At 38.2% G+C, this 25,489-nt stretch overlaps 1 protein-coding gene across 1 annotated transcript in view; it reads left to right on the forward strand.

The window, feature by feature from the left end:
* LOC124556378 (dynein axonemal intermediate chain 3-like) overlaps nucleotides 1–25,489 on the forward strand; it is a 293,608-nt gene that overhangs the window by 251,290 nt on the left and 16,829 nt on the right. The window contains exon 12 of the mRNA XM_047130341.1: nucleotides 22,018–22,130. Coding sequence (XP_046986297.1) covers nucleotides 22,018–22,130 — 113 coding nt within the window. The remainder of the gene's footprint in view (nucleotides 1–22,017; nucleotides 22,131–25,489) is intronic.

The following is a 25,489-nucleotide window of genomic DNA, read 5'->3' on the forward strand; positions in this document are numbered from 1 at the left end:
CCTGAAAGAAAGGAAACTGCTGAGACATGGCCTAGCCACAGCCTGGGGGATGTTTCCAGAATGAGATTTCCACTCTGCAGCGGAGTGTGCGCTGATATGAAACTTCCTGGCAGATTATCTCATTCTTGAGTCTTTATAATCTTCTAAACTTATTCTGTTTTTAACAACACATTTTATAATTCCTATAGATTTCTTTTCTATTTTGTCACCAACTTTATAAGCATACATCTTTGCTCTCAAACCACAAAATTCTGCCATTATTTTTCCATTACATTCATCTTTCATTTTACCAACAACTTTCTTGTTTACTGGTGGAATATTATATATATTATCTGTTGGATAATCACTTGTATCAAAATAATCAATCATTGATTTCATATCTTTGTAGAAATCTTCTGTTTTAATATTGTAAATATAACTATCTGCATCTTGCTAACATAATTCAATATTTTCTCCATATTTAGGTTTCATAACTCTATAGTGAAAATCCTACATCAATTCTTTAGATAAATCAAGTATACTTAATCCAACATAAATAAGTTTATTAAATATTATTTTAGTATTATTTATATGAATATCAGCTAGATTTTCAGTAAATATAGTTCTATGTTTAAAAATTGACTTAGCTACAAGTTTAGCACATACTTTACAATCTCAAACTAATTTAATATCTTGAATATTTCTTATATTTTCCATTCATTTACGAAATACAGAATTATTCATTAATTTATAGAAATCTTCTTCAAAATCATTTGTAGCTTGAGTTCTTAACTCTGTGTTTAGATTTACGTACTTCTTTAACCAATCAGATTGTTTAAATTTTAAAACTTTATGTAAGTTTCATTCCTAAAGATAAATATTGTTTAAGATTTCTATAATGTATTACATAATTATGTTTTTTATCCAAACTTGTTATAATTTACTTTCATTTTTGCCTGGAACAAGTTTTGATTCAGGAGCTAGTGGTAAATCTTTATGTAAATCATGTAATTCTTCCGGATATTCTAGGTCTACTTCAAATATGTATCCATCCTGTCTATTGTTTGACATTTCAATTATTTTTGTAGAATTAAAAATATTCGGTTCATCCCATTTAAATCCGCCATATGGTAAATATTGGTTCATAGCATAACCATATAAATTATTTGCATCTAGATACATTATATAATTTGATATTTCTTTATTATTATAATCTTTTAAATATTTATTATTTGCTTTTACATATCTTTTACAACATTGTAAAATTCCACCTCTTATTCATTTTTCAAACATTACAACCATATCATAGTCATACAATAATTCAAGTTTGTGATTAGTAATTTTTAACATTGCATCCCAAGATAAACCTTGAACCGTAAAATACCAAGATGGATCTAAATTATATGTATTTATACATGTTTTTCTAAAATTTTCAAAAACAAAACTTAACAATAATACATCAGTTTTAAGATATAAATCATGATATTCACCAAGATTTTTAATATTGAATTTTTCCCAAACTAATTTTGCATATTCATAATCTTCATCACTTATGTCACAATCGTTTAATTCACTATAAAATTTATCTTTTGTTGGTAATAGCATTTCTTCAAATTTTTTCCAAGAATCCATGTAATCATATGTATAAAAACCTTTTCTAATTACTAAGTTAAATAATTCTGGAGAAACATACTTTTTAATATTTTTCAACTGATTTTTCTTTAAATTTGATGAATGTTTATCAAGTGAAGAAGCCATAAATCTAAATGTATCAACAAATCTCATTTTTAAAGTTTTTGTATGTTTACTAAAAGTAATATATTTATTTTCATTATTCGGTATTAATTCTATTTCTTTATTATCATAACGAAGTTCCTTTACAAAAAGATGTGAATCATAACCAGATAAATTATGTAAATAAATAGATACAAGATCAGGTTGTCGTAGTTTTAAACTACACATATTACATAATGGAGCAATATATTTTCCAGTTAAATGATCATGATGACGTACTTTTTTATTCTTTTTTGTATAAGAACATTTACATAGTGTACAAACTGTAGATTTATAAACATTTTGTATTCATCAAGTGTAAGTGGTTTCATTTCTTTAATTTCAGAATAAATTCTTCCAATATCTTCAACTTGATACATTCTATAAATTTTTTATGGCAATTTGGTCCTCTATAAACATCAGAATCTTTATAATTTCCATATATATATTTAATATAATAACAAAATCCACTTGGTTCATGTTTTTGGTATTTCATTGTATATGGTGTTTCAGGATTTGGTTCACAATTGTTGTTGTTGTTGTGGTCTTCAGTCCTGAGACTGGTTTGATGCAGCTCTCCATGCTACTCTATCCTGTGCAAGCTTTTTCATCTCCCAGTACCTAGTGCAACGTACATCCTTCTGAATCTGCTTAGTGTATTCATCTCTTGGTCTCCCTCTATGATTTTTACCCTCCACGCTGCCCTCCAATACTAAATTGGTGATCCCTTGATGCCTCAGAACATGTCCTACCAACCAATCTCTTCTTCTAGTCAAGTTGTGCCACAAGCTCCTCTTCTCCCCAATCCTATTCAATACTTCCTCATTAGTTATGTGATCTACCCATCTAATCTTCAGCATTCTTCTGTAGCACCACATTTTGAAAGCTTCTATTCTCTTCTTGTCCAAACTATTTATCGTCCATGTTTCACTTCCATACATGGCTACACTCCATACGAATACTTTCAGAAATGACTTCCTGACACTTAAATCAATACTGGATGTTAACAAATTTCTCTTCTTCAGAAACGCTTTCCTTGCTATTGCCAGCCTACATTTTATATCCTCTCTACATCGACCATCATCAGTTATTTTGCTCCCCAAATAGCAAAACTCCTTTACTACTTTAAGTGCCCCATTTCCTAATCTAATTCCCTCAGCATCACCCGACTTAATTAGACTACATTCCATTATCCTTGTTTTGCTTTTGTTGATGTTCATCTTATATCCTCCTTTCAAGACACTGTCCATTCCATTCAACTGCTCTTCCAAGTCCTTTGCTGTCTCTGACAGAATTACAATGTCATCGGCGAATCTCAAAGTTTTTATTTCTTCTCCATGAATTTTAATACCTACTCCGAATTTCTCTTTTGTTTCCTTTACTGCTTGCTCAATATACAGATTGAACAACATCGGGGAGAGGCTACAACCCTGTCTTACTCCCTTCCCAACCACTGCTTCCTTTTCATGCCCCTCGACTCTTATAACTGCCATCTGGTTTCTATACAAATTGTAAATAGCCTTTCGCTCCCTGTATTTTACCCCTGCCACCTTTAGAATTTGAAAGAGAGTATTCCAATCCACATTGTCAAAAGCTTTCTCTAAGTCTACAAATGCTAGAAACGTAGGTTTGCCTTTCCTTAATCTTTCTTCTAAGATAAGTCGTAAGGTCAGTATTGCCTCACGTGTTCCAGTGTTTCTACGGAATCCAAACTGGTCTTCCCCGAGGTTGGCTTCTGCTAGTTTTTCCATTCGTCTGTAAAGAATTCGTGTTAGTATTTTGCAGCTGTGACTTATTAAACTGATAGTTCGGTAATTTTCACATCTGTCAACACCTGCTTTCTTTGGGATTGGAATTATTATATTCTTCTTGAAGTCTTAGGGTATTTCGCCTGTTTCATACATCTTGCTCACCAGATGGTAGAGTTTTGTCAGGACTGGTTCTCCCAAGGCCGTCAGTAGTTCCAATTGAATGTTGTCTACTCCGGGGGCCTTGTAAGATGGTAGAGTTTTGTCAGGACTGGTTCTCCCAAGGCCGTCAGTAGTTCCAATTGAATGTTGTCTACTCCGGGGGCCTTGTTTCGACTCAGATCTTTCAGTGCTCTGTCAAACTCTTCACGCAGTATCACATCTCCCATTTCGTCTTCATCTACACCCTCTTCCATTTCCATAATATTGTCCTCAAGTACATTGCCCTTGTATAGACCCTCTATATACTCCTTCCACCTTTCTGCTTTCCCTTCTTTGCTTAGAACTGGGTTTCCATCTGAGCTCTTGATATTCATACAAGTCGTTCTCTTATCTCCAAAGGTCTCTTTAATTTTCCTGTAGGCAGTATCTATCTTACCTGTAGTGAGATAGGCCTCTACATCCTTACATTTGTCCTCTAGCCATCCCTGCTTAGCCATTTTGCACTTCCTGTCGATCTCATTTTTGAGACGTTTGTATTCCTTTTTACTTGCTTCGTTTACTGCATTTTTATATTTTCTCCTTTCATCAATTAAATTCAATATTTCTTCTGTTACCCAAGGATTTCTACTAGCCCTCGTCTTTTTACCTACTTGATCCTCTGCTGCCTTCGCTACTTCATCCCTCAAAGCTACCCATTCTTCTTCTACTGTATTTCTTTCCCCCATTCCTGTCAATTGTTCCCTTATGCTCTCCCTGAAACTCTGTACAACCTCTGGTTCTTTCAGTTTATCCAGGTCCCATCTCCTTAAATTCCCACCTTTTTGCAGTTTCTTCAGTTTTAATCTACAGGTCATAACCAATAGATTGTGGTCAGAGTCCACATCTGTCCCTGGAAATGTCTTACAATTTAAAACCTGGTTCCTAAATCTCTGTCTTACCATTATATAATCTATCTGATACCTTTTAGTATCTCCAGGGTTCTTCCATGTATACAACCTTCTTTCATGATTCTTAAACCAAGTGTTAGTAATGATTATGTTGTGCTCTGTGCAAAATTCTACCAGGCGGCTTCCTCTTTCATTTCTTAGCCCCAATCCATATTCACCTACTATGTTTCCTTCTCTCCCTTTTCCTACACTCGAATTACAGTCACCCATGACTATTAAATTTTCGTCTCCCTTCACAATCTGAACAATTTCTTTTATATCATCATACATTTCTTCAATTTCTTCGTCATCTGCAGAGCTAGTTGGCATATAAACTTGTACTACTGTAGTAGGTGTGGGCTTCGTATCTATCTTGGCCACAATAATGCGTTCACTATGCTGTTTGTAGTAGCTTACCCGCATTCCTATTTTCCTATTCATTATTAAACCTACTCCTGCATTACCCCTATTTGATTTTGTGTTTATAACCCTATAGACACCTGACCAGAAGTCTTGTTCCTCCTGCCACCGAACTTCACTAATTCCCACTATATCTAACTTTAATCTATCCATTTCCCTTTTTAAATTTTCTAACCTACCTGCCCGATTAAGGGATCTGACATTCCACGCTCCAATCCGTAGAACGCCAGTTTTCTTTCTCCTGATAACGACATCCTCTTGAGTAGTCCCTGCCCGGAGATCCGAATGGGGGACTATTTTACCTCCGGAATATTTTACCCAAGAGGACGCCATCATCATTTAATCATACAATAAAGCTGCATGCCCTCGGGAAAAATTACGGCTGTAGTTTCCCCTTGCTTTCAGCCGTTCGCAGTATCAGCACAGCAAGGCCGTTTTGGTTATTGTTACAAGGCCAGATCAGTCAATCATCCAGATTATCCATAATTAAAAGTAAAATTTCAAAATCAGCATAAATAACAAATGGAACTTTTTGTGTAAATTTATAATTTTGAAAATATACATATTCTCCTTCACCTGGCATTTCAACTGTTGATGGTTTATTAGTTAAACAATTTTTTGTGTGTTCATCAAACTTTTCTTTACTATTAAAATGTAGTAAACATAAATCACAACTAGATTTTACTTCAGTATGTTTAGTCATTTGACTTGATACAAGTCTTGATAAATTTTTTATGTAACAATAATGTGAATTATTATTTTTCTTGAAATAAAGTAGATTTACATGTTTTTCCTTTTTAGATTTTGTTATTTCTAATGGATACACTTGATAATTTTCATCTTCATAATCAAATGAATAAGCATTAATAGATACATTAATTATTTTTTCTGTTTTTGGAATATGATCAACTGGAAATTCAATATTTTCAAGTTTTTATCAAGATCAAGACCACCGCTTTTATATTTTCTTATTCTTTCTGGATGTTCATCTATACAGGAAACAAAGATGCTTTTATAGACCATAAAAACATTTTTGATCATTATTTTTCAATTAACACACACCTTTTTATTTTTAATATTATCTGGTAATCAATATAAGATGATCCTCTTAGTGGAACATATTTGTTAATTGCTAATTGTAAGCCAATTATTCTATTTAATGACCATCCAGATCCCTGTGGTTCAAAATTAGATAGTTTTTCTAAAATATGCCTTTTACCATATTTGAATTTTTTATTAAAATCTTTTTCTGTTAAAATTGTATAGTTTGGTGTTTGTTGTCCAAATCCTTGAACTTTTTCATTTGCTTCATCTGTTTGTAGTTTATATTCACAATATAAATTAAAATTTATCTTTACACCATGATGTACTTTCAAATAGTCTTTAACAATCTTAAAAATTTTTCTTTTTATTGCATTTAAGAAATGATTAGGATCAAGTGTATCAATATATTTTCTAAATTTATAATTTGTAATCTGTTTCCAAATGCCTTTTCAACTAAGTAATCTTTAATTGTTTTTCTAATTTTTGGTTTTACAAATATATTTGTAGAAAATGGAAATATTCCTTTTAATGGTTTATCTTCTATAGTTAGAAAAACATAATAAATATCAAAAAATGGTAACTTTTTCCAAAGATTTTCACTAAATTCATCTTTATTATTTTTAATAGTATTTGTTTGATCATCACTTACTTCTTCAGTGACAGCTGTCGCAGTCTTAGAAATGTGTTCAGGTATATAAATACTAACAATAATTTTATAATTTTTAGTTACTTCAGTTATATAATTTTTACTTACTTCGGCGACATCATTTGTATCATTTTCAGATGTATTATTTTGAACAATATTCAACAGTCTAACAAACAAAGAAATACCTTAAAATATGTGAACATATTTTTATAGTGTTTTTTGTCTTATACTACTACCAATGCAACCGTGCTGGTATAGCAGGTAAAGCACTGGACCACAGCCCTGGAGGTCCCGGGCTCAATCGTGGGTAGGGGCGGGGATTTCTGATGACCTTAGCAGTTAAGTCCCATAAGATTTCACACACATTTGATTTTTGAACTTACGTCTCTTTGTACCCGAACCCTAGAACATATTCTGAATTTCAACTTTATGAACTATCTGGAACAGAATAATCTTCTCTGTGGAAACCAACTATCATACTGAAAATATGGATCATGTGAAATTCAGTTCGCACCATTCACACATGATACTCTCAGTTCCATGGATGGACAAAATCAGACTTATTTCATGTTCCTAGACTTTCGAAAAAGCTTCTGATTCAGTAGCACTTCGACGACTCTGACATACTCAAACACATTTCGGACTGTATCAAAGCTTCCTAACATGCTGGATACAACATGTTATCACAGATGGATCGTCACCTACAGGCACCGAAATAATTTTTCGTGTGTCCCAGTGGTGTGTAATAGGACAGTTTCTGTTTAAACTATACGTTAATGATTTAATAGACATACATTTCTGGTAATTACTGCCTAACATCGAGTCAGATGTCCACAATGTATTGGTCAGGGGTTAAAACTAGAAGCTAACTGTTAACGAAGATAAAGCAAAAGTTTGCAAATTACAAAACGACTGTAGGATTAGAGAGTCACAACTAGAGCCAGTCATGTCGTACAAATATCTGGAAATTAATAGCGTGTTAACTGCAAGTTGGTCGATGCCAGAGGTGCGGTTGCGGGGAGCGAAGGAAGCAACCCGGCCACCACATTGACCATCCCTCCTATCTCCTGCAGTGTAGCCAACTTAACCTGTGCTTCATGCTGCCGTGAAAGCAGAAGTCACGCACGGAGGTAAGGATCATCTAAATGTTGTTCATAATCAAAACTGAAATCGTCTTACGTATTGACGTGTTTAAGGAAGATGCTGACTGCAACAACTGTGTACACTTATGACCAAAACAGGAAACGGTACGTAACAGAGTTAAGTGCAACAGAGTAAAATGGCAGACGACAATGACACCTCACACAGTACTGTCAGGTAGTTATCATCGGCTGCAGCCAAAAACTAAATGCCTGCCGGCCGCAGCATTCTGATGTCTGCCAAATTCTACCGATTCAGGACTAGGAAGCTGATCGACTAACTGAAAAAACAATGTAGGTTGAGTTGGGGTTAAGTGAAGAACAGTCTGTTCATTGGTAGAAAGGGCGGTAACGAGTGCATATCCAGATAGGCCCTCGCCAAGGGCACAGGCACAGAGAGAGCGCAGAATCTGGCCAGTTAAAAAAAATGAGGTTAAAAAATTATCCGGGGAGATGTACTTGAGTTCTTCCACCCCCTGTGTTCCTATCTTTTCCCTCGGCTGATGAAATATTCACGTCGTTGCCACAGTGCCATTTCCACAGCGTCATTTTGTCCAAGCAGCGTGGCGAAGGAATGACTACTACCGAACAGACGTCTTACGGTAACATGGTTCATTTGGCAGCATTGCGCTGGGTTCACAAAGCTGCCGTCTAGACTGTTCGCTCATTTTCAACTTTGGAGCTCTTGCTGGAACGTTGCTATGGTGTTGTACTATCCGAAACGTTGGTGGGCTGATGCTGAAGCAAATATGCTATTTGACTGGAGGCACCCGATTACTGCTGACTGAGTACTGGATCGAGACTCAGCTTCAGTGCTTTAAAGTGTTTGTCAGAGTAATAAGTGCATGTTCGCAGCTCGTAGTCGTGCGGTAGCGTTCTCGCTTCCCGCGCCCGGGTTCCTGGGTTTGATTCCCGGCGGGGTCAGGGATTTTCTCTGCCTCGTGATGACTGGGTGTTGTGTGATGTCCTTAGGTTAGTTAGGTTTAAGGAGTTCTAAGTTCTAGGGGACTGATGACCATAGATGATAAGTCCCATAGTGCTCAGAGCCATAATAAGTGCAACGGAAAACAGATCTCACTTACCAGTATATCAAAACATTACATCTAACTTTACTGTCATGAAAAACCTTACGATGACTCTGTGTCTTATCTTGAAAAATGTGCAGCTGATTTTGGTGCCAAATATAGCAGTGATATTGAAACATCTACGTCTAAATCCATACTCTTAGGAACAATTGTGAAGTGCATGGCAGATGGTACATTCCACTGTGCCGGTTATTGGGGCTTCCTTCCATTCCATTCACGTAAAGAGAGTGGAAAAAATAATTGTTTAAATACGTCTGAGCATGCTGTAATTAACCTAATCTTATCCTCACGATCCCCACGGAAGCGATACGTAGTAGGGAGTTCTAGTATATTCGTAGAGTCTCCATTTAAAACCAGTTCTTGAAACTTTGTTAGTAGACTTTCTCGGGATAGTTTCTGCCTGTCTTCAAGAGTCAGTGACATTCTCCCATGTGTCAAACAAACCTGTGACCATTCGTGCTGCCCTTCTCTGTACATGTTCAATATCCCCTGAGATTCCTGTTTAGTAAGGGTCCCACACGTCTGAGCAGTATTCTTTATCTACGACAGAGCCTATGTGATGTTCAAATGTGTGTGAATTCTTAAGGGACCAAACTGCTGAGCTCATCGGTCCCAAGACTTACACACTATTTGAACTAACTTAAACTAGCCTGCTCGGATAGCTGCACAGTCTAACACGCTACTTCCCTAGCAGGAAGGCATGCCGGTCCCCAGCACAAACACATCCGGGGGATTAGTGTTGAAGTCCGGTGTGCCGGCGAGCCTGTGGATGGTTTTTAAGGCAGTTTTCCATCTGTCTCGGCGAATTCAGGCTGATTCCCCTTATCCTGCCTCAGTTACACTATGTCAGCGATTGCTGCACAAACTCTGTCTCCACGTGCAAGTACTCCATCATTACTTTACCACACAAACATTTGGGGTTACATTCATCTGGTACAAGACTTTCCCAAGGGGGGAGGGGGGGGGGGGAGGAGGGGAGAGGGAGTCCACTGGTGGCCGAACCACACAATAACCCTGGGTTCAGTGTGAGGCAGCGGTGTGGTGAGTGGACTACTGTAGCCTATTGTAGGGTTGTGAACCACTGAGGGCTACAGCGGAGACGAAGCCTCTCTGTCGTTTCTAGGTTCCCGGTCCAATACACACACACATACACACACAACTTAAACTAACCTATGCTTAGAACATCACACACACCCATGCCCAAGGGAGGACTCGAACTTCTGGCGGGAGGGGCCAAACAACCCGTGATATGGTGCCTCTAACCGCGCGGCACTACACACAATGCCCCTAACCGTGTGGCACTACACACGGTGCCTCTAACCATGCGGCACTACACACGGTGCCTGTGTGATAGTTCCCCTTCATGTCACTACTAAGTGTTACACCCAAGTATTTGTATGAGTTCACAGGCTCTAACTGTGACTCACTAATGTTACATTCATAGGAAACTATGTTGGTTTTTTTTTTCATTTTGTGAAGTGCACAAATATCCATTTTTGAATATTTAAATCAAGCTGCACCACTCTGAAATCTTATCAAGGTCTGACCAAATATTTATACAGGTTCATTCAGACTGTACTTTGTTGAAAATAATTGCATCATTTTTGAAAAGTCTGAGGTTATTATTAATATTGTCCACAAGATCATTAATATAGAATATGAACAGCCAAGGGACCCTACACGCTTCTTGGGGTACACCCAAACTTACTTCTACATTTGTCAATGACTCTCCACACAAGATAATATGCTGCATCCTCCTTACCATGAAATCATTGATCCAGTTACATACTGTGTCTCATACCTCATATGATCACACTTTTTATAATAAGTGTAAGTGTGTTACTGAGTCAAATGCTTTTTGTAAACCTAGACTGCCATGATTCATGGCTTTCAGGATGTCTTGTGAGAGAAGTGTGACTTGGGCTTCACTGATCTATGTTTTTGAAATCTATAATGGCTGGCATGGAGTAGGTCGTTCCGTTCAAGGATGTCTCGTAATAGAAGTGTGACTTGGGCTTCACTGATCTATGTTTTTGAAATCTATGGTGATTGGCATGGAGTAGGCCATTCTGTTCGAGATACCTCATTATGTTTGAACTCAAAATATGTTCGAAGATTCTACAGGTGGATGTCAAGGATACTGGATGGTAGTTTTGTGGATCGCTTCAGCTACTGTTCTTGTAGACAGGTGTGACCTTTGATTCCTTCCAATTATTGCCACAGTTTTTGTTTGAGGATAGATTGTATTTAACAGAGAGGTTAACTCGTCTGTGAACTGGGTATCGAATCTGATGTGGATTCCATTAGGCCCTGGAGCTTTGTTCAGTTTTAACAATTTCAACTGTTTCTCATGCCACTAACACTATTTATTTCACTCATCTTTTCAGTGGTCTGAGAATTAAGTTGCGGCAATACGCCTGGGTTTCCCTTTGTAAAGGAACATTTGAAAACAGAGTTAAGCAGTTCTGATTTTTCTTTGCTACCCTCAGTTTGAGTTCCAGTCTCGTCCATGAGCAACTAAACACTAACTTTGGTGTCACTAACAGCCTTCACATGTAACCACAATTTCTTTTAGTTGTGAAAGATCATTTGACAACATTCTATTATTGAAGTCACTGAAGGATACACACATTGCTCTCTTCACTGCCAAACACGTTTCATTCAGAATCTCTCTATCTATAGCCCTGTGCTTTGTTTTATACCTATTACGCAGTAGTCACTTTTTCTTTAGAAGTTTCTTTACAATGACTGTATACCATGGAGGATCTCTCCCATTATGAACTGCCCTTCTGGGTATATATCTATCCATTGCATGGTCAATTATTCTTTTGAATTGAGTCATATTTCCTTTACATGCTTCTGTTCTGAGCTAAAAGTTTCAAGTTTCTGATTGAGGTATAACACTATTGTTTCTTTGTCTACTTTGCTGAACATACAAGTCTTTCTGCTTGTTTTAGTTGCTCTTTGTGTTTTGGTATTCATTGTTGCTATTACTGCCTCATGGTCACTGATACCAATTTCAATGAGGACTTCCTCAAAGAGGACCAAATGAGGTAGTGCAGTGGTTAGCACATTGGACTCGTATTAAAGAGGGAAACGATTCAAACCTGCATCCGGCCATCCAGATTTAGGTTTTCCGTGATTTTCCTAAATCACTCCAGACAAATGCCGGGATGATTCCTCTGAAATGGCATGGCCAGTTTCCTTCCCCATTCTTGAGACAGTCCGAGCTTGTGCTCCATCTGTAATGACCTCGATGTCAATGGGATGTTAAACCCAATCTTCCTTCCTTCCTAAAAAAGTTCATATCTGTTTGTTGCCATTAGAGCTATTATATTTTCATCACGAGTTGGGTTCTTAACAATCTGTTTCAGGTACTTTTCAGATAAGGCATATACTAACATTCCACAGGATATCTTGTCGTGCCCACCACTAATGAAACCATAATTATCCCAATTGATTGTGGGATGATTTAAGTCTCCTCCAACATTACAGTATTATTAGGGAACTTATGTATAACTGAACTCAGGTTTTCTTGAAAGTTTTTGGTTACATCAGAAGGAGAATCTGGTGGTTGGTAGAAGGACCCTATTAAAATGTACAGTGTAGCTAGTTAAAGTAACAGCTGCTTTCAAGTTATGGGCGAAAAAGCAAATTAAGAGCATTTAAACAGATTTCCATTTGGATATTTTGAAGGTTTCTCAAAGTATGGGTCAAGAGATGCTTACCCAAATGTCAAAATAGTTTTGCCAGGGGCTGCAGTGTCTTGGGTTAAAGCAAGCTGTTAACTCTATCATTTTGTCCATGGGATATGAACCAACTGTTAAACTTGACTTCAACAACTTAATCAATGAGTTTTCTGCACTTAAAACACAGAAATTCTAAGTTAAATAATAATACAGAGATAATTCTTGAAATGGGTATTGTCTCAACTTTAAATTAGACCCATTTTCCTCTATTTCTAATAAGAAATATATGCACTGTTGATAATTTTAAAGAACAAATAAAATCTGTTCTTTATTATTATTATTAATATTTTTATTATTACTGTTATTATTTGCATATAGGGCCTGCTGGATCACACAGTGCTTTTGGATTCAGTTTACCTATCTTCCATATGGCTATCATTTGCTCTCCCTGTCTTGTTTTTCTTTCTTCACTTCTCTTGGTTCCTGGTTTCTTTGGAACCTCATTCCACCCAACAGTTTATATTTTGACTGAAAAGATTCCTGTCCACTACTTCCACTGTTTCTGTCTGGGTTTTCTCAATGTCCTTTTTAAATTGTCTGATCCATGGTAATTTCTCTAATTTTTTGATGTGTGCCATAATCTATTGTGTAAGCCTTGTTGGGAATCTTTGAACATGTCCACAAATTTTAAATCCTCATTTTCTAATACCTTGTTGACAGGTCTGACAATTTCTCTGTTGCTTTATAGGATTTCAATCTCCATCGGTTCTTCTTTTTGTCTCGGCCAATAATTTTCCTTATAATTCATCACTCTTCCTTCAGACTGTTTCTCAGCTTGCCTTTCCTGTTGAGAATTAAAATTTTGCTCACATACAGGCTTCAGGACTGATCACTGTGTTGTAATGTCTAATCTTTGTGTGGATATGTACTTACGGTTATAGATGCCATGCGTTCTCCGCCACACTCTCTTGCGTTTTTGCAATTGAAGTCTCAGTGCTTCCTTTACTAGTATTATTTGTTTTCTGATCTCACCAACATAGTGAGGTCTGTTCTAGGCATGAGCATCCTCACAGAAAACTCACTTGGTATTTGCTGCTCTTATATTCACACTGTGATTGTGATCTTTGAAGTAAACATGCTGAGAATATGTTGCAAGTGACTTGAAATAGGGGAACCCTCTGTATCAATTTATGTCTGTCTTGTCACCTTTCTTGTGGAGTGGGTGGATGAAAATGCAATTTCCAGATGCCCTGTTGTTTATAAGTCTAAGAATTTTTTGCTGGGTGTCTTCTTCAGTGGATGGTTGATATTCTGTCTGTGTGTGTGTGTGTGTGTGTGTGTGTGTGTGTGTGTGTGTGTAGGAGTCTCTCTGGGAAATCTTGAAAGTAGTTATGGGCAGTTATGTAGCTCAGAAGAGTATCGAAATTGCTATGTACAGTTGTCGTGATTTAACAAATGAGTTTACCATCCTGCTTTCTAAACCATTGATTCTGTGGTGGTATTCACGGGTCTTCCCACAGAACATCCTATAAAAGTCACATCTACTGTGTTCCCTGAAGTTGTTTTCAATAATTTAATATTTTTCTCTCATGGCAACAAACTGACCTGACCTCTTTGAGGAAGTCCACATTGAAACTGGTATCTGTGACCAGGAGCCAGTAACAGCAACAATGAATACAAAAACACAAAATGCATGTAAAAAAAGCAGAAGTAGTTATATGTTCTGCAAACTAGACAGAGAAACGATAGTGTTATACAATCAGTGAGGAACATGAAATTTTTAGCTCAGAACAGAAGCATGCAGAGGAACTGTGACTCAAGTTTAAAAGAATAGTTAACCATATACTGGACAGATATATACCCAGCAGAAAAGTTCTTAACAGGAAAGCTCCTCATTGGTATACAAGCCACTGTAAAGAAACAGAGACTGCAGCATAGCAGATATAAATCAAAGCATAGGGCTATAGATAGAGAGATATGAGATGAAATGCATTTGACAGTCAAGAGAGCAATGTGTAAAGCCTTCAATGACTACCATCACAGAATATTGTCAAATGATCTTTCACAAAACCTAAGGAAATTCTGGTCATATGTAAAGGCTGTTTGTGGCACCAAAAATAGTCTTCAGTTAATCATGGATAAGACTGAAACCTAAACTGAGGGTAGCAAAGCAAAATCAGAAATGCGTAACTCTGTTTTAAAATGTTCCTTTGCAAAGAGAAACGCAGCAGGTTTGCTCCATCTTAATTGTCATACCACTGAAAAATTGAGTGAAACAGATATCAGTGTCAGTGGCATTGAGGAACAACTAAAGTCATCACTGAACAAAACCCCAGGGCCCAATAGAATTCCTGTCAGATTCTATACCCAGTTCAGCCAGACCTTGATAAGATTTTAAAGTGGTGCAATGATTGGCAGCTTGCTTTAAATGTTCGAAACTGTAAATATGTGCACTTCACAAAATGAAAAAGCATAGTATCCTGTGAATATAATATTAGTGAGTCCCAGTTGAAACTTGTAAACTCATACAAATCCTTGGTGAAACACTTAGTAAGGATAGAAATTGGATTGATCGCATAAACTCAGTCACTGGTAAAGCAGGTAGCAGACTTCAATTTCTTGATAGAATACTAGGAAAATGCAACCATTCTTCAAAGGAGATTTTTTACAAATTGCTTGTGTGACCCATCTTACAATATGTATGTCGGACCCATACAAGAAAAGGACTGCCAGGGGATATTTAATGTATACAGAGAAGGGCAGCACAAATGGTCACAGATTTGTTTAACCTGTAGTACAGCATCACAGACATTTTGAATGAACTGAGCCTACAGACTCTTAAAGACAGATGGAAACTATTCCAAAAAAAGTCTGCTAAAAAGTTTCAAGAACCAACTTTAAATGATTACTCTAGGAATATACTATAACACCCTACATATCACTCCCATAGGGATTGTGAAGATAAGATTAGATTAATTACAGCATGCACAGAGGCATTTAAACAATCATTTTTCCCATGCTCCATACATGAATGGAACGAGAAAAAGCCCTAATAACTGGTACAGTGGGATGTACCCTCTACTATGCACTTCATCGTGATTCACAGAATATAGATGTAGATGTAGCTGTTGATGTAAATGTGCCTCCTCTTTGTCACTCTGATTAATGTTGCCACTGTTTTCTAACCTCAAAGAAGTGTTGCTTAGTTTCAGGTGATTTTTTTCACTGCTATATTTCATTTTTCCAAAGTATCTGCATGTGCTTAGTCCCACTAAGATTGTTTGATGTTCTTCCAAGTGATAGCTTTTTGGCTTTCTGTATAAGCCGTGTTTGGAACTATTCCAGGTGACTGCCTTTTCTTTCTCCCAATCATCTTTTATATTATTTTCTTGGGTCCTTTGTGTGAAGGTGTGTACATTTGCACTGTGCTGTTTTGGGGTAAATTTTACTGTTATGTGGACATGACTGGTCTGAGTCAACATGTGCACTCATGCAGAATCATTTGTACATTATGAACTTCTTACTGAGAACAACTGGGACCAATAGCCATGTGTGTTAAATTGCCGCTCTCGAGATGGAGCAGTGCACCACCTTCAGATCAAATCTGTTTGGCAAATTAATAATGAGGGTCAGTGCGCCAACCAACCTGGATGTAGTTTTTAAGTGGTTTCCCACATACCACTAGATGAATACCAATTTAATACCCAAGTCCTGTCTTAGTTACATGATTCACAAACATTTAAAAACTTTCACTCACTTCCATATAAATGACAATACATGCAGACACTTAGGGTATACATATGCCATCCTGGGGTTAATGAGGTGCTGACAGGAAGGGTATCAGCCACCTCTTAAACTAACCATGCCAAATCCATAAATAACCATGTCAACCATGTTCTGATGCTTGACAAAGACACAGGAAAAAAGAGAAGACTTCTTCCTGAGAATGGTATGTGATAGCAACGTAATGGATTTGATACTCATCAAGTAATCGTATGGGTTACCTCAAGGTCTTTTGCTTTTGAAAAATTTTTCTCATTGAGATCGACACAATTTTCAGATTCTTTTGTTAACACAGCATAATGAATCTGGTTTCATTCCTGTTGATGAATGTACATGCTGAGAAATTGCTAACCATTTGTTGGTATAGTTTACTCCACCAAGTTGTGCGATGGCGTCATCTAGTAGGATTTTCATATCAGATTGCTATCGTATATCATAATAAAACCAATGTACAGTAGCTCCATAAACAATTTAATACTATTTCATTTTAATTTTGTTGTTGTTTATTTACTACAAAGATACATCCAATTTGTTGTGTGGAATATTTTATATAAATATAGTTCAATTAAATGATATTTTTCAATTATAAAAATAATTAAACTTATGTGGGAAAATTACAGAAATGTAGCTTCACGGGGGCACAGCATTGGCAATTCTGCCGAGGGCAGAGGATCACCTTGGTACCACTCTGTTGGTAGGATGGGGGTACTGGAACACTGCCATTTTTTTTCTTTTACAAAAGAGACTGCATGTAAAATACTTGCATGGCCCATATCAGTACTTGAATACTGTTCAAGTTTATGGGACTTATAACAGGGCAGACTAACAGAAGACATCATGTGTATACAAAGAAGGGCATTGCAAATGGTCACAGACTTATTTGATTGTCAAAAAACAGTTACAGAAATGTTGAAAAATCATAACCGGCAGGCACTTGAGGCACTGAGTTTTCATGGTTGTACAGGTAGCCTGAAACCACTGATAATAAGAATGTATGTACAATACTATGTGGATTAGTGCAAACAATATTTTCATTCATATGCAGAGTGGAAAACAGTTTTATGACATGATAAATCACAGTGTTTAAAGTTGAACTTAGTTAGGTGCACACTTAATGAGGTTGTGCAATGACAAAGACACTCAACTTACATTTTTGAAGAATACTGGAACTGTTCAAATATCTATCCAGCTATCCTGATTTAGTTTTTCAGTCATTTCCCTAAATTACTTGAAGCAAATGCTGGGATCATTTGTAAAACTTTACCACAGCTTATTTCCTATCCCATTCTTTTCCATTATGAGTCTGTGCTTCATATCTAATACCTAAAAAGATATTGGGTATTGAACTCTGACTGTCCTTCAGAAAGGCATGTGTGGATTTGGAAGATGCCTAGCAAACAGTATTTATCCAAACATGTGTTGTGTCAGCAGTGAAATTTAGTGGATGTGGAATAATAACTTGATCTGTTTTGGAATCAAGCTACAAATTACAGTCAATGGCAAAATGAACACAGGTGTTTACAAGAACATTTCACACTATAGCATGCTTGCCATACTGTAACAGTGCTGGAGCTGACTCTTTTTTCTGCTTCACAAGGGGACCACATGGCAATTGGATTTTTGTTAATTATTTGTATGGATGGCACATGAAATTCAGAACTCAAATAGACTTCTCCAAAAGCAGTTCGATGCAACTATCAAAAATACTTGAGAAAACTGACTTCAAAATTCTCTGACCATTTATAATATGCTAAAGTAAGGTGGCGATCTTTCACCAAGTAGTGTGATAATGTGGTTGAGTGCTCAGCTGATGAGAGTGGGCCTGGGTCCGAATCCTGGCGGAATCACATTTTTAAATAAAGGTGCATATTCTGTGACCATTTACATGAAATGTAAAATGCAAAAACAGTAAAAATTTATTTTGAAATTGTTTTAAATTACACAATCTTGATTAGAAAATTTTTATAGATTAGTAACTAAGAATTTTGCAATGGAAACTGGATTTTTGTGTACAATATATAATTACAAATAAGCAGATGTGTATTTTACACAAAAATGACAATTATATTTGTTAATTAGGATATATTTAATTAATTTTATATTTTAAATATATAGGTATTTGAACTGAAAGGAAAAAAACGAAAAATTAATAACTGAAACATGACTCAATCTATCAATTACAGTACCACTCCTGTGCACTTTATGTATTCTATGCTTCATAGATGTACTCATAGAACACACAACTTTGTTTAAAAACTTGGGGAATCAAACACAGGTCCCTCGCAGTCTGACCAAACACACTATCTAGGAGGCATACTGCTCATCAAAAAATATGTACCTTATTTTAGTGTATTAAACATGACTGGAAAACTCAAAGTTGATTTTCTCAAGAATTTTTAGAGTTGTTTCAAACTGCTTTAGGAGAGGCATATTTGAGTTCTGAACTTCACATACTGAAAATATAAAAAATTACAAAAATCCGATTGCCATGTGATCCCCTTGTCAGTATAATAATACCCAAGTCCACAAACTGAGGACTGTTCTGTTGTAGTTCAAAGAAAATCAAGTGGATTTGCTGGACTGACCTGCACAAAGCCCTGACTTGAATCCCATCAAACATCTTTGGGATGAACTAGAGCATTAGTTAAATACTGGTTGCAATTGTCCAAGCCTGGACTTGCACTCAAGCAGCAGAGGTGTGTACATCAGTAATGGAGTGCGTTACCTGAGCTTGGCCAGAAGAGGAGCTGCAAAGCTGTGCTCAGACTGTAGCATGATGCAAAGCAAATTGTCATGTGCAGTTGTGTTCTTGCGCCCAGTATGGGCAGAAATGGCCAGAAGAAGGAGACAGACACTGAGAAGAAGCTTTTGACACTGCAACCCACTAGGAATGTGGAACGGAAGTGCAACAATTGTCATCCACCTATCCCCCCTCTGTACATCCAGGGCAGTAGAGTGTCATGGGCAGCGATGTATGATATTATAGCCACCTGTTGCAAGGAAGAAGTTGGTATAGAGTCCCTTGACTCAGTTGCTGTCGTTCAGCTGCAGGCAATGAGCATGGCTGACCTCCATGCACTGAAGAGTGCTGTGACTGCCCACATCATAGATCCAACTACTGTTGAGAAGATGACCATGCCAAAACTGCGTGAGAAGCTATCTAAGGCACTGATCAGGGGGCTGCCTTGAATATGGGATGAGAAGACAGTCCAAGAGGAGCTTTTAAGTGCCAGATTCTGACGTGCAACTGCAAAATTCCACACTTGGATGAATAAGAAGCAATCACTGCTGTACATTATCGTAGTGGAAACTGCGACTGATGACAGCAACATCTTTGGGATAAGGAAGCTCTTAGGCTTTCCTGTGACTGTTGAAGCCCTCTGTCAAGGCATGGTCCCTAAGCCCCAGTGCTTTAGGTGCCAAGTAGAGGGGCATGTGGCTAAATACTGCTGAAATTCACGCGTGGTGTGTCAAGTGTGCCAGTGTGTACAACACTTGTGCCTGTGACAGATAACGAGATGAGGTGACAACTTGTGCTCACTGTGGCAGGCCACTTGTGGCAAACTGCCATGCCTGCCCAGCCTTTGCCAGTGATGGCTGTGCTGGAGATAAGGCACAAACCAAGAAGAAACAATGATGGCACCGTAAGTGTCGCCAAACAGACATGCAACCGAGAGGTGAGAAAACAGCTCCCACTGCCCACAGGTGGCCAGAAAACCACACCATTCAGAGTGGAATGGGGAACCAGCTGCTGGTGGTGGCACAGCAGGCGCCACAAGTGCAAGAGATACATGCCATGCTGGTGGCCATGACAGAGGAGGCGATCGCAGGCTTCAAAGCTGCCATGGATGCAGAAAGGGCAGCTCTTAAGGCCACCCTGACTGCAGAGACAGAGGAGGCATGCAGCCAACTGTGACAATTGTGCTCACAGCTGGCCTACATCAGTGCGGACACCTCAGGAGAAGGGATGATACCTGCCGCCACTCCCCTCATGAAGCAGCCAGCAGAAAAACACCAAAGAAGAACATGGGTGCCACTGCAAGAACACCAAAAGCCATTGGCTCTGAGCAGCTCTACTATGATGAGTTGGCTACCACGGCGATCAGGACGCTCAAGGATATGGGCTACATCATCCTCTACACAGAGGAGACTCAACCGCGGCCAGGCCTACGGAGACGAGAGTGAGCCAGAGCGTAGTGGTAGGCGATGCATAATTCCCATCGAACCTGCGCGGCAGAGAGAGCCTCACTGACAGGCAGCGGGGTACATCCAGCACGGCCACGTGGCTTCCTCTACCCTCATTGGTTAGAAGCTGAGACACCAACGGGGGCGGCATGGAAAATTCTGAAGCGTGGCCTGGTCAGCATCGCCTAGGGCGCGTTACATCATCAGCACATGAGAGAGGCACGTGATCGAGATTGCCCACCCCGGTGCTGACTTGTGGTGCCAAACCGAGGGTCAAGTAATTTCCAGCAGCTGAAGCTGCCTGCTAATGCTCTGGAGAGAGTGAAATTAACCTTTCGAAATAAATTAATGATAGAATCCCCTACTATATGGCTGAACTTTACAATACACAAACACTGCAGTATCAACATCCTGCAAGACCTCACTTTAATGAACACTAACCCTTATGTAGAGATGGCAGTAGGCCATCATGCCAGTGTGGGCATGGGGAGGCTCCACCTCTATATATTTTCCAAAACCTGGCAGAAACTACCAGTACTGACAGTGCTTGAAGAAGAATGGAAACACATTCTACCTTCACTGTACTAAAACTTAGTGGAAATTCTTTCCTGAAGCAAATATTGAATACACTGCTGTAACATCAGGTCATTTTTCATGTGAGAACAATTATTATGATGACTAAAAACTAAAAACCAAAACATGAGAAACTCGTAATGAAAACATTTCATCCTGCTTACAACAGCATAAATGTTTTCTGTTTTGGAAGGCCATATCTGAGATCAAATTAAATCAAAGATTAGTAGGGAGGATGGTAATGTGGTAGCATCCCCACAAGAGAGATTGAGGGAGAACATTAAAAGAAATACTTAGAATTTCTAATCAAAAATTTGTAGACTAGTTCCTATGCTCTTACTTCTGTAAGTGTTTCTCTATTCCTAAGCTTGTTTCCTTATATCTCTGTAATATTAATTATTTAGGAGCAAAAGTAACAACTCATCAAATAGCAGAGGCACTGAGTCATCACCAGGCACATAAGAAAGTCTGGAAATTTCACTAGCATTTGCACAATGGACAAAACCTTGACAGCATTTTCAGCCTGCAAAATGTAATCATACAGATGTATGTGTGGGGGAAGGGAGGGGCAGGGGGGGGGGAGGTAGGGGGAGGGGCAGTTGGCAGTTGGTTGCTCTATCTCAAAAAATTATTCATCTGAAAGCTAGACTTGTTTATATACCTAATCTTGTTTATATACCGTTTGGTGACACAGTGCCTCTGCTCTTTGGTGAATTGTTATCTTAACTTTAGAATTATTTACATTCTATCAGAACTTCCCACTTTACATTTGAACCATAAATCATTTACACCAGTGCCTCCCTTATGCTTCTTTCCACAATAAATGCAGAGAATTCTTTAACATTATATACCTGTTATGTTTCAGGAATATACCAGAGTCCAATAAACCATGACAACATATTTGGAGTTGCTGATTCAGGAGGAACATTCAGAATATTTAATGTCCCTCATGAATACACAGAATTCCATCCTGAAGATGTAAGTAGGACAGCATTTACTCACTGGAGACAGTGCCAATGTCTAGCTTGGATAAAGTACAGGCACAGAATAGACTATGATACTGTGTAAGTCTCATTTTATACAGACACCAATATGAAGAAGGTTTCATTGTCTCAGAACACTTTCATTAATAGCCTGACTATTTAACATTGCAAGAGAGAGAAATCATCTCAGCATATTTATTCAGCAAGGCCTTGAAATTAGAACCATTTTGACATGGCCCACTCATGTCAGAGCCTCACTCTAACTCCGTAGAAACTTCCTAATCTCCTTATTGTTTTTAGACCTCAATAGGCATTCAGATCAGCCTCAGTCCAACTAAGGTTCTCATTTGCCAATAATTCTGGTGTTGCTACTGTTTGGGAAAACAACAGCAACAGATGATGAGCCATCAATGATAGGCTCTCATAGGCTAAAAGAAGTGCAGCATTTCAACATGGCACTGGCTCAACAAATGAACAGAAGATCTACAGAGAGGTACTGAGCCATGACATTTAAATACATATCCACTGCACCTTATTGCTGGAAAATTTCAGGCATAAAAAGCTGTGTATACAAAATGTCGTTAATACAGTTTTAGGTTAATATCAACTGAACATTCTGATCACATTATTTGACCATTCTTTACCAAATGAGTGCATGTATTGTCCTGATTAAATATTCTGTGGACTGAAAAATAAGTGAAGAGGCTATTATCAACAGAGCTGCATAGACAGATTCATGGAACAATACATACCACAACAGCTCTTTACATGCAAATAAATTTACACCAATGCTTATAAGAATTAAAACTCCCAGGAAAAATGTCTTAATGTGTAGAACAATGTATCAGTAATAATTAAGATTACAGAGAAATGACAGTCACAGGGCCCAAAAAGTATCCTCTTTTTGTGTTACATGCTCACTGCACGAAGAGTAGCTAGACTAAGTGGAAATGTGAAAGCAAATGCCATTATGTCTTGCTGACATTAAATGGCAGAATACCAGCTGGAACAGAGGTGACTGATTGGTTTCTGGTAAATGGGTTTATGTCACTACGATGTTGCCATGAGCTGTGCTGCATGCAATGTGGTGTAGTGGTTACTGTCACTGGCTGGCATGTTGTGGCTCAACATTTGAAACCCAACCACCAGAAATTATTTGTTCATTCATTATTTATCATTTCTGGAAGGTTCTCAAAATTTCTTATGTTTGTAATGTTTGTATATTCTGAAAGATTCAGTGTTTGTAAAAAAAAGCTACATGCTCTTTCCACGAAGTTAGCTCACTTCTATCTGTTCATTGGTTTTCATAATAAACACGCTTTCATACTAATCTCTGTCCAGGAAGTCAGTTCTCTTCTATCTGTATGTTGGTGTCCATAATAAATGTCCTTTCAGTGCTAAGTGTTGTACTTTGCTGATGACCCTGCTTTCAGATTTGGACTTTGTTATTGTTACAACATGACACTGTTTTGTGCAGATTCCAGGTACTTCAAAACATTTACGTCACTGTGGCTACAATTAAGAAATGTAAAAGTGGACACCTGCATAGACAGAAACTAGAATACAAGCAGTACATCATTTCCAGGGTCCGCATATTCAAGGGACCAATGGATTCCAAAACAGCAACAAGTAAGCTGCACATCAGGCATGTATCAGTGTTTTCTAGAGACCCTGGTCAGGACTCAACAAAATGGCTGAAAGGATTTGACTGAGTCACCAAATACAACAGATGGTATAATATGATTTGTTTGGTAGATGCATAGTTCTACTTGGATTGGCACAGCCCCAAAGTGGTTCAAGAACAAGTGGGGCAAATTCCAGGCCAAAGTAAAGACAGCATTTGGTGACAATCAGCAGCATGTCCACTTAGCACAATAACAATTGAAGAAAAGGGCCCAATGTGATGGGGAAATGACACAGTCTCGAGAAATGTTGTTTCTACTGCTTTTTTTAAAAAAAAAGAAAAGAAAAAAAAAACCTCGAGTGTCTGATGACTACTACACCACCAGGTGTCAACCATGACAACAGCTGTACTTATGTCACTCAACTGCAGATGATTATACTTGACCTGTGGAATGAAACCCATCACCGTACCCTGGACAAGGTCACTCCACAACATGCTGTAACCATTCCCTGTTGAGGTACCAACCATTTACCTAGCTGCCTAATTCATGAGAACTAAAAAATCCTTCATGGATGACAGTCACCAAGACTTCAGGAAATACCATCAATGTTATCAACAACGGCTAAGATGTTTGGAATATAGTCAACTCATGGGCTTCTTTTCCTATAATGTCAAATGCTTTTTAATTGGCAGCTGAAGGAAACTGTGTTCTGTGACATGATAGATGTAGCAAAGTCATGTTGTCCATTTATGGTTTCGAATCAAGTTGTTGATAAGACATTCGAAGCTGGCCGGAGCGTTACCTAGTCCAAATGGAATAACTATGAACTAGTGGCAGCTGTGCTGAGAAAGGCATGAGCCATAGTTGCAACTAGCCCAAGCTAGTGGCATGTGCTGGCACACCTGCGTATTTACCATTAGGCAAAATTTTTGCAATGGTGCAATGCAAACAGGTGTGCACAAGGAAAGCGGAGACCAATATGAGCTGAGCACAGACCAGTGTAGCATGTCTCGAGGTGTCCGATTCTGCTTGCCATGGGCCATGTGGGTCGAGCTTAATGTGAGCTCCCAACAACAAGTACAGGATTTAGACAGCACAGTCCATTTGTGCATGTTATTACACTACAACCATGAAGTACATGGCACCCCGCAGGTCAGGATGATAGTTATCAATTTTGTCCACTCACACATCCCTTGTCCTTTCCACAGTTACATGGTTGATCAAAGTGCTTGATCATTGAGGAGTGTACACCCTCTGGGAATAGTGTTTAAGCACTTCTATTGTGGAATGCCCATTACTGCATTCACACAATTTTGAGAGCACAGACTTTCATTATTAGGAGACATTTTTAAATGAGTGTGTATTCCTTTGCCATGAATAAATGTATCATTGTGCAGACATGTTTTCTGTCAATTACCATCACCATGTCCTAGAGTCTGAGCCCTCTGCACCACTAACTTGTAAGCAATGATCCTACTCATTCCTGCTTCAAACTCATAGAGGCCATGAGGAGTTAAGAAGGCAGTCTTTTCCTGCTGGCCTGTGCCCTGTCTGCATGTCCATAGCTGAGGAATACTATGCTCCTATAAAGCAGGGTAGGGTGTCATCAGTGCATGGCAGTGGGTAGATATCTTTTTTTCATGATTTTGCTGTCTTCAGTAGTCAATGCAGAAATACCATGTGCCATCGCTCTGCTTTATAAGGACCACTGGAGGGGACCAAGAGCTCT

The sequence above is a fragment of the Schistocerca americana genome, chromosome X (genome assembly GCF_021461395.2).
Source record: "Schistocerca americana isolate TAMUIC-IGC-003095 chromosome X, iqSchAmer2.1, whole genome shotgun sequence".
NCBI classification, from domain to species: domain Eukaryota; kingdom Metazoa; phylum Arthropoda; class Insecta; order Orthoptera; family Acrididae; genus Schistocerca; species Schistocerca americana.